This window comes from Astyanax mexicanus, chromosome 4 (genome assembly GCF_023375975.1).
Source record: "Astyanax mexicanus isolate ESR-SI-001 chromosome 4, AstMex3_surface, whole genome shotgun sequence".
Taxonomy (NCBI): Eukaryota; Metazoa; Chordata; class Actinopteri; order Characiformes; family Acestrorhamphidae; genus Astyanax; species Astyanax mexicanus.
This window is the reverse complement of record NC_064411.1, coordinates 4479591-4493145: the sequence shown is the minus strand read 5'-3', so window position 1 is coordinate 4493145 and position 13555 is coordinate 4479591. Positions and strand designations below refer to the sequence as shown.

Sequence of the window (13555 nt, the reverse complement as noted above, 5' to 3'; positions counted from 1 at the left end):
AGCTAAGAGCATTCATTTTAACTTCATGAATCTTATTTCTAAGTGGTTGCAGAAAGCACAAACCCCTAAATTGGTATAATATATTTGGTGAATTTACAATTTCCAAGGCATTCATTAAGTTTTGAACCCTCTCTCAAGTCCCGTAGTCCCGTCCTTGTCCTGGTGATTGTGCTGTTGGCAAAACCACAATTGTGCACAGTTCCAGATGTTTAAACATTAACGGTCCTAAATCCAGATTTACGACTGACAGCGTCTGAAGGAATGTCAAAAAAGAATTTAAAAATGTTTACCCTGACTTGCATTTAGGGTTCTCGAGCGAGGCTGAGTGAAGAAATAGTCAGGAAATGTCATTTTGAAATTTAAGGCTGTTTGAAAAAGATAACTCCAAGGCTTTTAGAGTGTTCTGGGGGTTGAAGTTCCTTATAGACCATAAAGTGGGGGTAGTATGTGTGTGTGTGTATGTGTGTGTGTGTGTGTGTGTCCAAGCGATGCAGGAATCCTCTGTTTAATCCACTACACACAGCTTGTCTAGACGTACAACCCTCTGTAGCAGACAGACAATCTATTGGCACCTTTCTTAATGCCTGAGGCGGGCTCCAACATTGAGCTGTAGAGCAGTGTTGAGGATAAGGTGGAGTGGTAACAACCTCACTCTAATGCTCTCGTTGCTGGATGAAATCCAGTCCTCAGAGCAGTGTTTTAAAATGAAGTAGAACACCTCTTCAATTCGTCAATAATTTATTATTTGGTTAAGCATTTATTCTTTTGGTTTGGTAAAGAGGTGATGGTGGTCCAAAAAAAGCCTTCTGTGAACATCAGAGACAGTTACTCCAACAAAAGCAGGAAAAAATCTTGGTACCCTTAATTGGAGAAGAAAAACAGTAAATAACCAGTATCTGTAGTGATCACCTTCAAAATTCTAAGTTTCCATTGGTATGTGGAGAACTAATTTGAAAAACAACAAACAAAAAGTTGTGTACAAGGTGTACTCTGAGTGCAAAAAAACTGCACAAAAGCTATACTAAACAAGACCAAATCCACTGTCGGTGGTGGACACTGCAGCTGCAAGATCCATCTTAAATTCCCGATAAGACAAGTAGTGTCCTGGAATTTTGAGGGTTTCAAAACAGGTAACTGCAGTGGGCATGGACACCTTCTTAACTTTCACATAAAGGTGCTGGGGTAAAACAGCCCACCCAACCCAGAATTTGAGGAGCTCCAGAAGTTCATCCGATGTACCTGAAATGGTGTGAAGACATTTAATTCAGTCATGCTTTTTCAAAAATGTATTACCTGACAATAATCAAAGAGATGTTATTAATGATCTGGCCTCTAACATTGCCCAGTTAATCCTAAAATTAAAATCAACACTTACATTAAAGTTACTCTATTTCAGTAATTCAGTTACAAAATGTGAAACTCATCTATTATATAGATGTATTAAACACAGAATGATCTATTTTAAGCCTTTATTTATTTTATTGTTGATTTTTGCTTACAGCCAATGAAAACCCAAAAATCAATGTCTCAGAAAATTTGAATATTATGTAAGACCAATTGATAATTTTTCATCTGCATCTCCATAAAAGTTATCAGCAGAGGGAAGCATGAAGTGCTGTAAGATTTATTTTGTGGGAAAACAAAACTGCACTGATTTTAGACTTGATAATAAAACACAGTGGATCAACACCAGCAGATGACATGTCTCTCCAAACCATCACTGATTGGTGGAAACTTCACACTAGACCTCAAGCAGTTTGGACTGTGTGTCTCTCCACTCTTCCTCCAGACTCTGATCCCTTTATTTACTTTCAATTAAATGTAAAATTTACTGATGATCAGTGATGGTTTGGAGAGACATGTCATCTGCTGGTGTTGATCCACTGTGTGTGTTTGAAAGAGGGGGTGATGCTTATTCAGTGTAGCTCGGTTTATATACATACATATGTTCGCCTGTCCAATCTCTCCCCATTTCCCATCGTGTACATTAAAAATAAATGTTAAAATTAGAAGGAAAATGACTAGCTCTGTTTTAGTTTCTGTAACAACGTAGCCTGAGAGCTCGACGCAACAGTGTAAAGTTAGTTCTGTTTAGTAATATTTTAGAGTGGCTCCTCTACACACATTTAATTTATTTTGCTTCATTATACTAACTGACAAGTGATTTACACATTAAACCTATTACATGTTAAATAGTTCAGTAATAAAAAATCTGCTTTAATGTTTTATTTTTGAGCCAATATTAAAAGCAATTTTAATATTTTTTATAAAAAAAAAATGAATCTCTTTCAAGTTACTAATTTGTGTTTTATATTAGTGTTAAGGCATTTTTTAGGCTGTAATGGCCATCTCTTTCTCTTTTTCTTTGGGAAGCAGGTTTAGAAATCTCAGCCAACAGCCAGATTATTAAAAATCTATTCAAAGTTTTAAAGTAAATAGTCTATATTTAGTTTAAAACACGTGAGTGGGGGCGGGGCTGGTGACGTCATGGGTCCTGCGTTGTGTAATATCGCGATATATATCGCAGAAAACCAAAACAATGCGATGTGAAATTTTTCCAATATCGTGCAGCCCTAACACACATATATATATATATATATATATATATACACACATATACATACATGTGTATGTATGTATGTAAAAAAAGGAAAGAAAAAAGAAAAAAAAAACATGCAAACATGACAATAATAAAGAATAAAATGAATAAACATTTTACCTGACTCAATGTACTCCCGCAAATAGGCTGTGACACTGCACTTTGTAGAAATGTCAAGCCCGTCATCAGATTCAGTGTCAGAGTCTGATGGCCATACAATACGATCAAGAATCATCTTTAAAAAAAAGAACAAAAAAGACAGTGAAATCATTGAAGAAGCATGTCCAATGTGTTACATATGTACTACAATGTGCGGTGTACAATGTACCTCTGGGGTAACAAAAATCTTGGATGCTTGAGGGAAAATGATATTCAGAGCATCAGGCCTTTCCTTTAGTAAAGGCATCAGTCCACTGTCTTTCAAGCCTCTTCTGAGTTGTCTGAGTTGCTCTCTTCTACGGCCAAGGACCTAGCAAAAGGCATGGAATTTAGCCAAATCCTGTAGTCAATACATATTGTAACGCGTTTTATCCCTTTGATGCACAACATGGGTCAAATGTGTCCCGGACAAGTTTTATTTTCTATATCAGAATTCAAGGTATTCCTCAACTAACTTGTTTTTGGGTATAGTTCATCATTATTATTTTTTTCTTTTCTTACTTTTTAAAATAAATACTCTTTTGTATCACTACCCCTCTCATGCAAACATGGGTAACAAATGACACAGATATTTTCTAATGTTATGTTAAAACAATTGAAATCAGTACTGAGTTAGCTGTGTGAGGGGAGCTGTTTTGAGCTATAGCTGAGTTGTAAAATGGTAAATGTAGGTTGTGTCTGACCTGTGTGTGTAAACCTGATGTGGAAAAACAAAAGCTTCTTCATAAATTAAGAAGAAAAAAAAGAAGAAGATTTGAGCTAAAGAAACACTCATCCATACATGAATACACACTGAAAATGAACGTGGTTCATTATTGACCCATGTGTGCATGCATTAAAGGGGGTGTGATGCAAAGAGGGCTTTTGATTCAAAATGTAAGAAAGGTAAGAATAATATAAGCATGTGCAAAATAAGTTAATTGAGAAACACATTACATTTTTTAATGAATTAATTTATTGCTAAGATACATCATAGAACTCATACATGAAGTTGCATAGAAAATGAATGCGGGTCATGTTTGACCCATGATGTGCATTAAAGCAGGTGGTACATATGTTGTGCATCAAAAGGTTAAAAATAGCTTTTTATTTTCTCTAAATTTGTGTCAAACTTTTGTTCTCAAGACCAACACTTACCGCATGCACCAGCACTTTCTCTGCAAGCCACCTTCGATTCTCAGTGTTAAAAAACGGCAAGTCCCAGCTAAGGCAGAGATCATTCATTTTTGACGTCTGGCTCTGGCTAAGGTCATCATCTCCATCAAGCTGTGAATTGAATAAAAATGTGATATTACTCACCAAATCAGTTAGTTAATTATGAAAAACATGCTAAAATTGCTTGCAGACAACCTTACATTATTAAAACACACCTCTTGAATTATTTCTCGGAGGTCCGTGTCTGGACAATCTTGTAGGCATACATGCTCTTCATCTTGGCCAATCAGAGAGCTAAAAACTGCAGGACTCAAACTACTCAATCCTGGGCCGCCATGCAGGATTGAGTGTCCTATCATTCGTCCAGCAACCACATAGAGTCCACTGTCTAGAAGAATTTTAGATGTCGATGGCACCTGGTGATCTTCCTCTCCAAGAAAAAAAAAGGGTTTTCCCAGGACCTTCTAAAAATAAATAAAAAAATACAATTATTAGTTAAGCATAGGACTTAATTACTAAATTAACAAAACAATTTATGGAGGACCAAAACTGCCAAAATAAAAAAATAAATAAATAAATAAGTTTATAAGTAAGTAATATAGTGATTAAAATGGTAAAGATTAATTTTCTCTTTTGATTAGTTTGTTTATTTATTTACATAACTATTTATTTCTGCAATCATTTATTTACCGATTTATTTATTTTTGTATTTATTAATTTCCCGATTTATGTATTTCTGTATTCATTTATTTTCCCAATTTATTTATTTCCTGATTTATTTATTTCCCAATTTATTTATTTCCTGATTTATTTATTTCCCAATTTATTTATTTCTGTTTTACCTTTTCCTTATATGATAATTAAGGGGCTGTCCAGCAATGATTTCACGGTGTCTTAGCATTTCTATTGGTTGATCGTTTTAGATAACCTAGATTGATGTCTTTCCCCTTTGGCGGTAACTTTGGTAACGTAGAAGATTTTTGTAAAACACGCCCCTTCATTATCATATAAGGACAAGGAAATGTAGAAATAAATAAATAAAAAGTAAACAATGTTAATATTAAGAAACCCATAAATAACAAATAATTAAGATATTTACTTTTATAGATATGTATTTATTTTTATATTAATTCTAATTATTCTTTACCATTTTAATCACCTGTGGCACGGGCAGCCTGACAGCCGCGCTGCCAAGCAGCCTGAAGAAGCCCCACCAGCGGAACACCGCTGTCCGCGGTGCTGAACGCTCCTCCTTGTTCAGCACCACTGTTGTGGAAAGCCGCTCGGACCGCGTGGCTAGGGGGCGGGGCACGGCAATCACGCACGGCTGGCGGCCACTGAGGCACCCAGCTGAACCGCGGCTCCGGACACGAGGACGCCGTTTTAAAAGGAGAAAGACAGAGGAGCTCGGGGTGGCCGGTTCTACCCCACCAGTTAACTAACCGTTTGTTTCTCTTTTCTCCCTCCTTTACCTTCTCTCTGTCTCTGACAGCGGACTGACGAGAAGCAGACGGCGCGGCGGAGGTCACACGCTTAGAGTGCTCTATCCTCGGCAGAAAGTTGACCTATCCCTGGCTTCAGCTACTGGCTTTCTCACCAATCTTCACTACGCCCACAAGACAGTAGCTGTACCCCCCCCACTAGATTTTTTTTTCCTTTCTCTCTCTCTCTCTCTCTCTCTCTCTCTCTCCAGCCTCTCTGGAGCTACATTCCCCTGCCTGGCCAGGTGTGCTTAGTATTGTCGCACCCTGGCATTATTGATTTAGTTCGTTCCGGCCGATGGCCGTGTATTTCTGTTAAACCTCAATTTTTTCCCAAATAAAATACCCCCTACGGGTGGGTTTTGTGAGACTGTCGTCTTTCCTCCCATTTTTTTTTTAAGGGTCTAGCGCCCCTGGCGCCACAGTGGTGGAGAATGCGGGCTTCTACCCATGCTAGAACCCTAGGAGGCGACCTAGATATCTAGAACCAAAAAAAAAAAAAAAAAAAAATTATTATTATTATTATTATTATTATTATTACTATTTTTTTTCCCCTTCTCTTATTCTTTTCTATTTCCTTCTCTCCTCTCTTGCTCCCCTCTTATCATCCCTCCTGGGCCCAAAGGCCGTGAAGGACGGGGAGGATGGACCAGTTACTGCAACATCTGTTGGAGAGCAACCTGCGACAACATGAGGTAACACAGGAGTTGACCAGGGGATTGAAGGAGGTGACCGAAGAACTGGTAACATGCAGACGGACGCCAGCCCTGTCGCCGCTCCCCGACAACAAAAGATCAGCACAACATCTCCTCACCAAGCTCACCTCCGAAGACGACATCGAAGCCTACCTGTACACCTTTGAATCAATCGCAGAAAGGGAAGTATGGGACAAGGAGGACTGGGCGAATATTTTGGCTCCCTTTTTGACTGGTGAGGCCCAGCTTGCCTACTATGCCCTTACCCCCGCAGATGCGCAGGATTACCAGCTGCTGAAAGCGGAGATCCTGGACCGCCTCCGGCTCGGCCCCGCAGCGGCTGCCGCGGAGTTCCACCGTTGGAAGTACCGACACACAGACTCCCCCCGGGTCCAAATGTCACAACTCCTCCGCATCACCCGCCGTTGGCTCCAGCCAGATCGTATGACGGTCGCAGGCATCATAGAGCGAATAGCCATGGACCGTTTTCTGCGCTCCTTGCCCGGGGAGTTGCAAAAATCTGTTGGGTGGAAGGATCCAGCCTCATCCAAGGAGATGGTGGAGGCTACAGAGGCTGCAGAGTCGGTTCTCGCCATTAACCGACATGAAAGGAGAGAAGCGCCTGCCCCGGCCCCCAGGCGCGAATTCAGCCGTCCGCGGCGGGAGGACAGGGAGACGGCAAATTTTTTTCTCCGCCATGCACAGGGCACTCCAGGGCGAGCTAATAACCCAGTGCCCAGTCCCCGCGATGAACCGATGCCCACTGAGCGCGACCAACCCAGGGGCCCCGCAAGAACCTGGCTGGTCGGCTGCAGCTATCACGAACTGCCCGAAAAAACGAGCCGAACCAGAACCTTCCATGTAGACGGCCGGCCCCTCCAAGCCACCCTGGATACAGGTAGCTCCATCAGTCTCGTCAGGCATTCGGCTGTTCCGTGGCTCAAACCTGACGGGAGAACCCTTGAGGAGGCCTGCATACATGGGGATGTACGACGGGTTCCCACAGCTGCTGCTCACGTCCGTGGCCAGACCGGTAACTATCCCATTTTACTCGGTCTCCTTAATGACCTCCCTGTCCCCCTCTTAGTAGGTCGGGACTTCCCCGCCTTCGACCGGGAGCTGCGGCAGAGCTCGGATTGGGTCCCCCCACTCCGCCACCGCCCACGACCTAGAAAACGTCGGGAGCCGAGGAGGCGTGCGCTGCTAGTACCCACTGCGGACGAGAGTGAGGAGGCAGGCTCGGAAGGTGAGCACACACCCCCTGCTAATTTCCTCTCTTCTCTGTACCAGCAGGTTGTAGCCGAGGGTGAGTTCCAGCGCGAACAGAAAGAGGACGACAGGCGTGAAAAACGCGTGGGATAACGTGCGGGTAGTTAATGGGGCCGTCCACGGCCCGACACCCCTTCCCCCCACCTATTTTAAGGTTGAGGACAACCTCCTCTACCGAGTCACTCTCCTCGGAGCCGAACAGGTAGAACAGTTGGTAGTGCCTCGCACACGGATAGACACAGTTATGCATCTCGCACACCGCCACCCCCTTAGCGGACATCTAGCGTCCGAAAACACGCTTAATCGTATACTACCCCGTTTCTATTGGCCCAGCATACATGCGGAGGTTAAAAATTTCTGCCAACGCTGCCCACGGTGTCAGATCACCTCCCCAAAAAGACCAGCACCAGCCCCATTAATTCCGCTCCCCATTATTGGCATCCCTTTCGAGCGAATTGGCATGGATATAATAGGCCCCCTCCCTAAGTCGGCCCGGGGGCACGAATATATACTCACCCTCGTAGATTACGCCACTAGATTCCCGGAAGCCATACCCCTACGAAAAGCTACCTCGCGCGCCATCGCTCGCGAGCTTGTGCTTTTAATTAGCCGCGTCGGTATCCCCCGTGACATTATATCGGACCAGGGCACCCCCTTTATGTCCAAGTTGATGTCGGACCTGTGTAAACTGTTATGCATTAAACAGCTGCGCACGTCCGTCTGGCACCCCCAGACTGACGGACTTGTAGAAAGATTCAATCAAACACTGAAACGCATGCTCAAGCGCACGGTCGAACAGGATGGCCGAGATTGGGACCAGCTGCTGCCCCACGTATTGTTCGCCGTTCGCGAAATCCCGCAGGCCTCCTCGGGGTTCTCCCCCTTTGAGCTATTGTATGGCCGCCGCCCTCGAGGCCTCTTAGACGTGGTCAAAGAAGCCTGGGAAAACCAGCCCTCACCACACCGCTCCGTCATAGACTATGTGCGCCACATGCAGCAGCGCCTCGACCAGGTCTGGCCCATCGTGAGGGAGAACATGGAGGCTGCCCAGCGTGCCCAACAGCGTGTGTATAACCGCCCTGCCCAACTCAGGGAATTCCAACCCGGAGATCGTGTGATGGTCCTGATACCGGCCTCCACCTGCAAATTTCTGGCCTCTTGGCAGGGACCAGTCACGGTGAAGGAAAAAGTGAGTGAGGTGAACTACCGAGTGCAACAACCGGGTAAGAGGAAAAAGGAGCAAATTTACCATGTCAATCTCCTAAAAAAATGGCTCGAACCCGTACCTCTCCTGTCTGCCTTTGCCCATAGCAGTCCTGCAGAAACTCCTATCGCTGCCTCGTTTGGTCCTGAACTGAGCCCCCATCAGCGCCAAAACCTCACAGAGTGCCTGTCCCGTTTCAGGAGAGTATTTTCTGAACAGCCGGGTAAGACCCACATCATTCACCACCAAATACACACCCCCCCTCAGACAATCATCCGGCAGCGTCCCTACAGGCTGCCCGAGGCTCGTCGGCAGGCCGTCGAGGAGGAGGTGCAAAGGATGCTAGCCCTTGGGGTCATCGAGCCTTCCCATAGCCCATGGTCCAGCCCGATTGTGTTGGTGCCGAAGCCCGACGGCAGTTGGCGCTTCTGTAATGACTTTCGCAAATTGAATGAGATTGCTCTGTTTGACTCCTATCCTCTTCCCAGGGTGGACGAACTGATTGACCAACTCGGGAAGGCCAGGTTCGTAAGCACCCTCGACCTCACGAAAGGCTACTGGCAGGTCGCGTTCGCCCCAGCAGCCAGAGAGAAGACTGCCTTTTCCACGCCCTCTGGCCACTGGCAATACACCGTTCTGCCGTTCGGACTACACGGAGCCCCGGCCACGTTCCAGCGGCTGATGGACATCCTGCTCCGCCCGCACACCACGTATGCAGCCGCTTACCTGGACGACGTGATCGTGTACTCAGAGACCTGGGCCGAACACCTGTTCCACCTCAGTAAGGTTCTCACCACCCTACAGGATGCCGGACTCACCGCCAACCCCTCCAAGTGCCATCTCGGGCTGACCGAGGCCCAATATTTGGGCTATAGGATAGGCAGGGGTCTGCTCCGGCCGCAAGAGAAGAAAATCCAAAGCATCCTGCACTGGCCACGCCCCCACACCAAGACTGACGTGCGAGCTTTCCTCGGTCTAGCGGGGTACTACAGCCGCTTTGTTCCGCACTTTTCCACGACGGCCTCACCCCTAAGTGACCTCACCAAAAAGAATCAACCCGAGCAAGTCCGATGGTCCCCGGAGGCCCAAGAAGCCTTCGAACACTTAAAGAGACACCTGACCTCTGAGCCCGTCCTGAGAAGTCCGGACTTCGACAAACCCTTCGTCCTCCAGACCGATGCATCCAACACAGGCCTCGGGGCGGTGCTCACGCAGGAAACTGAACAGGAAGAGCACCCCGTGCTTTATATCAGCCGCAAACTTAACCCTGCCGAACGCAATTATGCCACTGTAGAACGCGAAGCCTTGGCCATCAAGTGGGCTGTGGAGGAACTCCGGTACTATTTAACGGGTAGGCCCTTCACCCTTGTTACAGATCACGCCCCCTTAACATGGATGGCAAAGGCCAAAGACACCAACCCTCGCGTGACACGTTGGTTTCTGTCAATCCAGGACTTCGCGTTCCGGGTACGTCACCGAGCAGGCCGGCTGAACGCCAATGCAGACGCCCTCTCTCGTCGTCCGGACTCTGACTCGGGGACTGCGGGCTCCCCTGGTAGGTCTCTGAGGGGGGGGGTCTGTGGCACGGGCAGCCTGACAGCCGCGCTGCCAAGCAGCCTGAAGAAGCCCCACCAGCGGAACACCGCTGTCCGCGGTGCTGAACGCTCCTCCTTGTTCAGCACCACTGTTGTGGAAAGCCGCTCGGACCGCGTGGCTAGGGGGCGGGGCACGGCAATCACGCACGGCTGGCGGCCACTGAGGCACCCAGCTGAACCGCGGCTCCGGACACGAGGACGCCGTTTTAAAAGGAGAAAGACAGAGGAGCTCGGGGTGGCCGGTTCTACCCCACCAGTTAACTAACCGTTTGTTTCTCTTTTCTCCCTCCTTTACCTTCTCTCTCTCTCTGTCTCTGACAGCGGACTGACGAGAAGCAGACGGCGCGGCGGAGGTCACACGCTTAGAGTGCTCTATCCTCGGCAGAAAGTTGACCTATCCCTGGCTTCAGCTACTGGCTTTCTCACCAATCTTCACTACGCCCACAAGACAGTAGCTGTACCCCCCCCCACTAGATTTTTTTTTCCTTTCTCTCTCTCTCTCTCTCTCTCTCTCTCTCTCCAGCCTCTCTGGAGCTACATTCCCCTGCCTGGCCAGGTGTGCTTAGTATTGTCGCACCCTGGCATTATTGATTTAGTTCGTTCCGGCCGATGGCCGTGTATTTCTGTTAAACCTCAATTTTTTCCCAAATAAAATACCCCCTACGGGTGGGTTTTGTGAGACTGTCGTCTTTCCTCCCATTTTTTTTAAGGGTCTAGCGCCCCTGGCGCCACATCACCATATTACTTTTATTGAGTAATTTACTTACGTTTTTTATTTATTTATTTATTTTTAATTTTGGCAGTTTTGGTCCTCCATAACAATTAACATACAAATGTAAGTAAATAAACATAGCTGGTGAAAAGTGAGAATACAAAAATTGCGCAATTTATGCTACATTTATCTAATATTTAACAAGGTTTCAGTTTAATATAAAATGTCAGCTAGTCCAGACTAACCCATCATAGTTTTTATAAACAGCATACCTATGTTCAGTTCAAAACCAAACTGTAGTTTTGATATTGTTCGTGAAAAAAAGAATCTTTTGACGCCATCTCCCAATGCAGCATCACCTAAAACAAAATAAGTACACATTTATATATTAAAAAAAAAAGAAAAGAAAAAAAAGTCATTTATTCAATAACAATAAAAACAAAAAGGTCAGTGACCTACCTTGTAAAACCACAGTAAGGTTTCGGGCCCAGTTTATGTTGGGGGCTTTGTAAAACTGCAGAATAGCCCTCTCCCGGTCCTCTGGACTATGTCCCATGTTCAGTTTGATTGTCAGATCCTCCTCAGACTCAGCAGCTTTCAACAGTTGATGTCTGTAAATGTCAACTGCTTTCGTAATATCTGGCTCAGTTTTCCACTCTGTAAAAGTTACAAAAATTATGCTTTACATAAAGCCATTGTGCTTTACATATACCACATGAGAGGAAAATGGACACAATGCAAGATCACAAACCTTCACTAGTGCAACTACCACTTTGTCTCTGCCTCAAGTCTCTATGTTCATTGTCTGTACTGTTCCGATAGTGAATCCTTTGGATATTTCCCATTTCCCCTGGAGTGGTGTTCCCATCTTCTGTCTCCTTTTGTTGTCCGTCCTCTCTTTCCTGTTGTCTGTCTTCTCTTTCCTGTTGTCTGTCTTCTCTTTCCTGTTGTCTGCCCTCTCTTTCCTGTTGTCTGCCCTCTCTTTCCTGTTGTCTGCCCTCTCTTTCCTGGTGCCTTCCAATACCATCTTGAGTCCTTTCAGCTTCTATATGCTCCCTTCGTCTGTTGTTTCCATGCCTGCCTGTCCTACCGTCTGAATTATGTCTAGCAATTTTAATGTCAGAGAGATTAAAATTAAAAAGATATGTTCTTGGCTTGAAACATTACTCTACACACTATTCCCAATGCTAAAAACCAAGAAGTACAATTTATCATGAGAGCTAATTGCAAACTCCCAAAAATTATGCAATGCATGATGACATGCCTTAATTATTTAATGTGAATGAGCTACATAACAGGGCTGCACTATATTGGATTGTTCGCATTGTTCTATTTTTTCTTGTGTTTACGCCCGCTCCCCCTCCCTCTCGCGCTCACTCAGAATGCTGTGTATCTACTTCTTAAGAATCAAAACACTGCAACGGCGTGTTTGTTTTTATTGCCACGTGACATCGCAGGGTCCGCGATGTGACTATCGCACGTGCACACATCGCAATGTCAATGCTTAAATTATATATTGTGCAGCCCTACTACATAGCAAAACTGACATTACAGACAAATAACCATAACTTACCTTGAACAAACATCAACATGTGTAGGGATGGATGCCTGTCTCATGAATTGCTTGCAGTACAGGCACTGTATGGTTGGACCACCTGACGATGTAGGAGTAGATATCTAATTGGAAAGAACAACTTTTACTTATGTTTTGTAATATATTTTATACACACAACACAAAAAATGTTGCACTCTGAAAGCACTAACAGGAACGAAAAAAGGGACAGGATGGATTTGGGCAACCTACACAAGCAGTGATGAACTATTTACAAAAAAACAATAAAGTTTATTCATTTGAACGTTAAATATCTTGTCTTTGTAGAGTATTCAACTGAATATAGATTGAAAAGAATTTGCAAAACAAAAAGATTTTGGTTTTGTAAAACAAAAAGAAGGAATGCCCAATGAATGACAGTTTGCATTTTAAAGTTAAATTCTCCACAAAAATAAATTATACAACACTATTCTATTTTTTCAGATGCACTAGTATCTTCATGTACACATACATAATTATGGTGTTATAAGACTTTCTGAGAAAAACTCTGAAAGGGGAAGCATATTAAATATTTTTTCAACACTATATTAGTAGATAACACATAAAATATACTTACTCTTTCCATGCTAAGATTGGCTTGAAGTGGTCTCACATAAAGGATTGAAGAACCAACCCCTGCCTCTGTGGTGAGATACAAGGGTGTGTATCCACTCTCTGGACATGGAATTATCTCCAGCGTTTTGGACCGTGTCATTCCGCTAGTTCGCAACAGCTCAAAGCCCCCTCCTTCCTGAAGCTTTGGAAAGCTTTTTGTCAACTGATTTTGGAACTCTTGAGCATCACAAGCCCGGTCTATAAAATAAATATTGGTTATGTATACTTTTGATCTCTTTTGCAGAAGGCAGCAGGCAAAATGTTCCAAAAACTGGTCAGTTTTACAAATGCACACTATGCTATTAAAGAACCTCACCTGGGAAATGGATTTTCTTAAACCCCAAACCAGCAGTGGACAGATTTACTTTTTCGAATGCTGAGGGGACACTGCAGTCTTTCCTCCCTCTCAAACAGAAGAAATTGTGCGTAAATGACTTAAGCTGCACTCTCCACTTAGGGTTAGCAGCTGGCAGGACTAGA

General features: G+C 44.5%; 1 protein-coding gene across 2 annotated transcripts; it reads right to left on the bottom strand.

The window, feature by feature from the left end:
- Positions 1–522: 522 nt before the first annotated feature.
- On the bottom strand, positions 523–13528 carry LOC125801493 (uncharacterized). Of its 2 annotated transcripts, XM_049478276.1 has the most exons (11): positions 13392–13528; positions 13038–13273; positions 12443–12546; positions 11621–11973; positions 11329–11526; positions 11142–11228; positions 4129–4377; positions 3896–4024; positions 2928–3068; positions 2720–2834; positions 523–1239 (listed from the first exon to the last, which is right to left on the bottom strand). In XM_049478276.1, the coding sequence occupies exons 7-11, from the start codon at positions 4270–4272 to the stop codon at positions 1022–1024; spliced, it is 747 nt and encodes a 248-aa protein (XP_049334233.1). In that variant the 5' UTR covers positions 4273–4377; positions 11142–11228; positions 11329–11526; positions 11621–11973; positions 12443–12546; positions 13038–13273; positions 13392–13528; the 3' UTR covers positions 523–1021. The 2 variants fall into 2 exon arrangements, with proteins under 2 accessions (XP_049334233.1, XP_049334234.1); XM_049478277.1 differs by lacking the exon at positions 11621–11973.
- Between the last annotated feature and the right edge of the window lie 27 nt (positions 13529–13555).

Bases quoted from the DNA above. Each gene is read 5' to 3' on its own strand.
- LOC125801493 (XM_049478276.1), bottom strand. From the start codon at position 4,272: ATGATAGGACACTCAATCCTGCATGGCGGCCCAGGATTGAGTAGTTTG. The intron at 3,069-3,895 runs GTAAGTGTTGGT...GCCTTTTGCTAG, and splicing joins AGAAAGTGCTGGTGCATGCG to GTCCTTGGCCGTAGAAGAGA. The intron at 1,240-2,719 runs GTAAAATGTTTA...ACACCATTTCAG, and splicing joins GCGGGAGTACATTGAGTCAG to GTACATCGGATGAACTTCTG.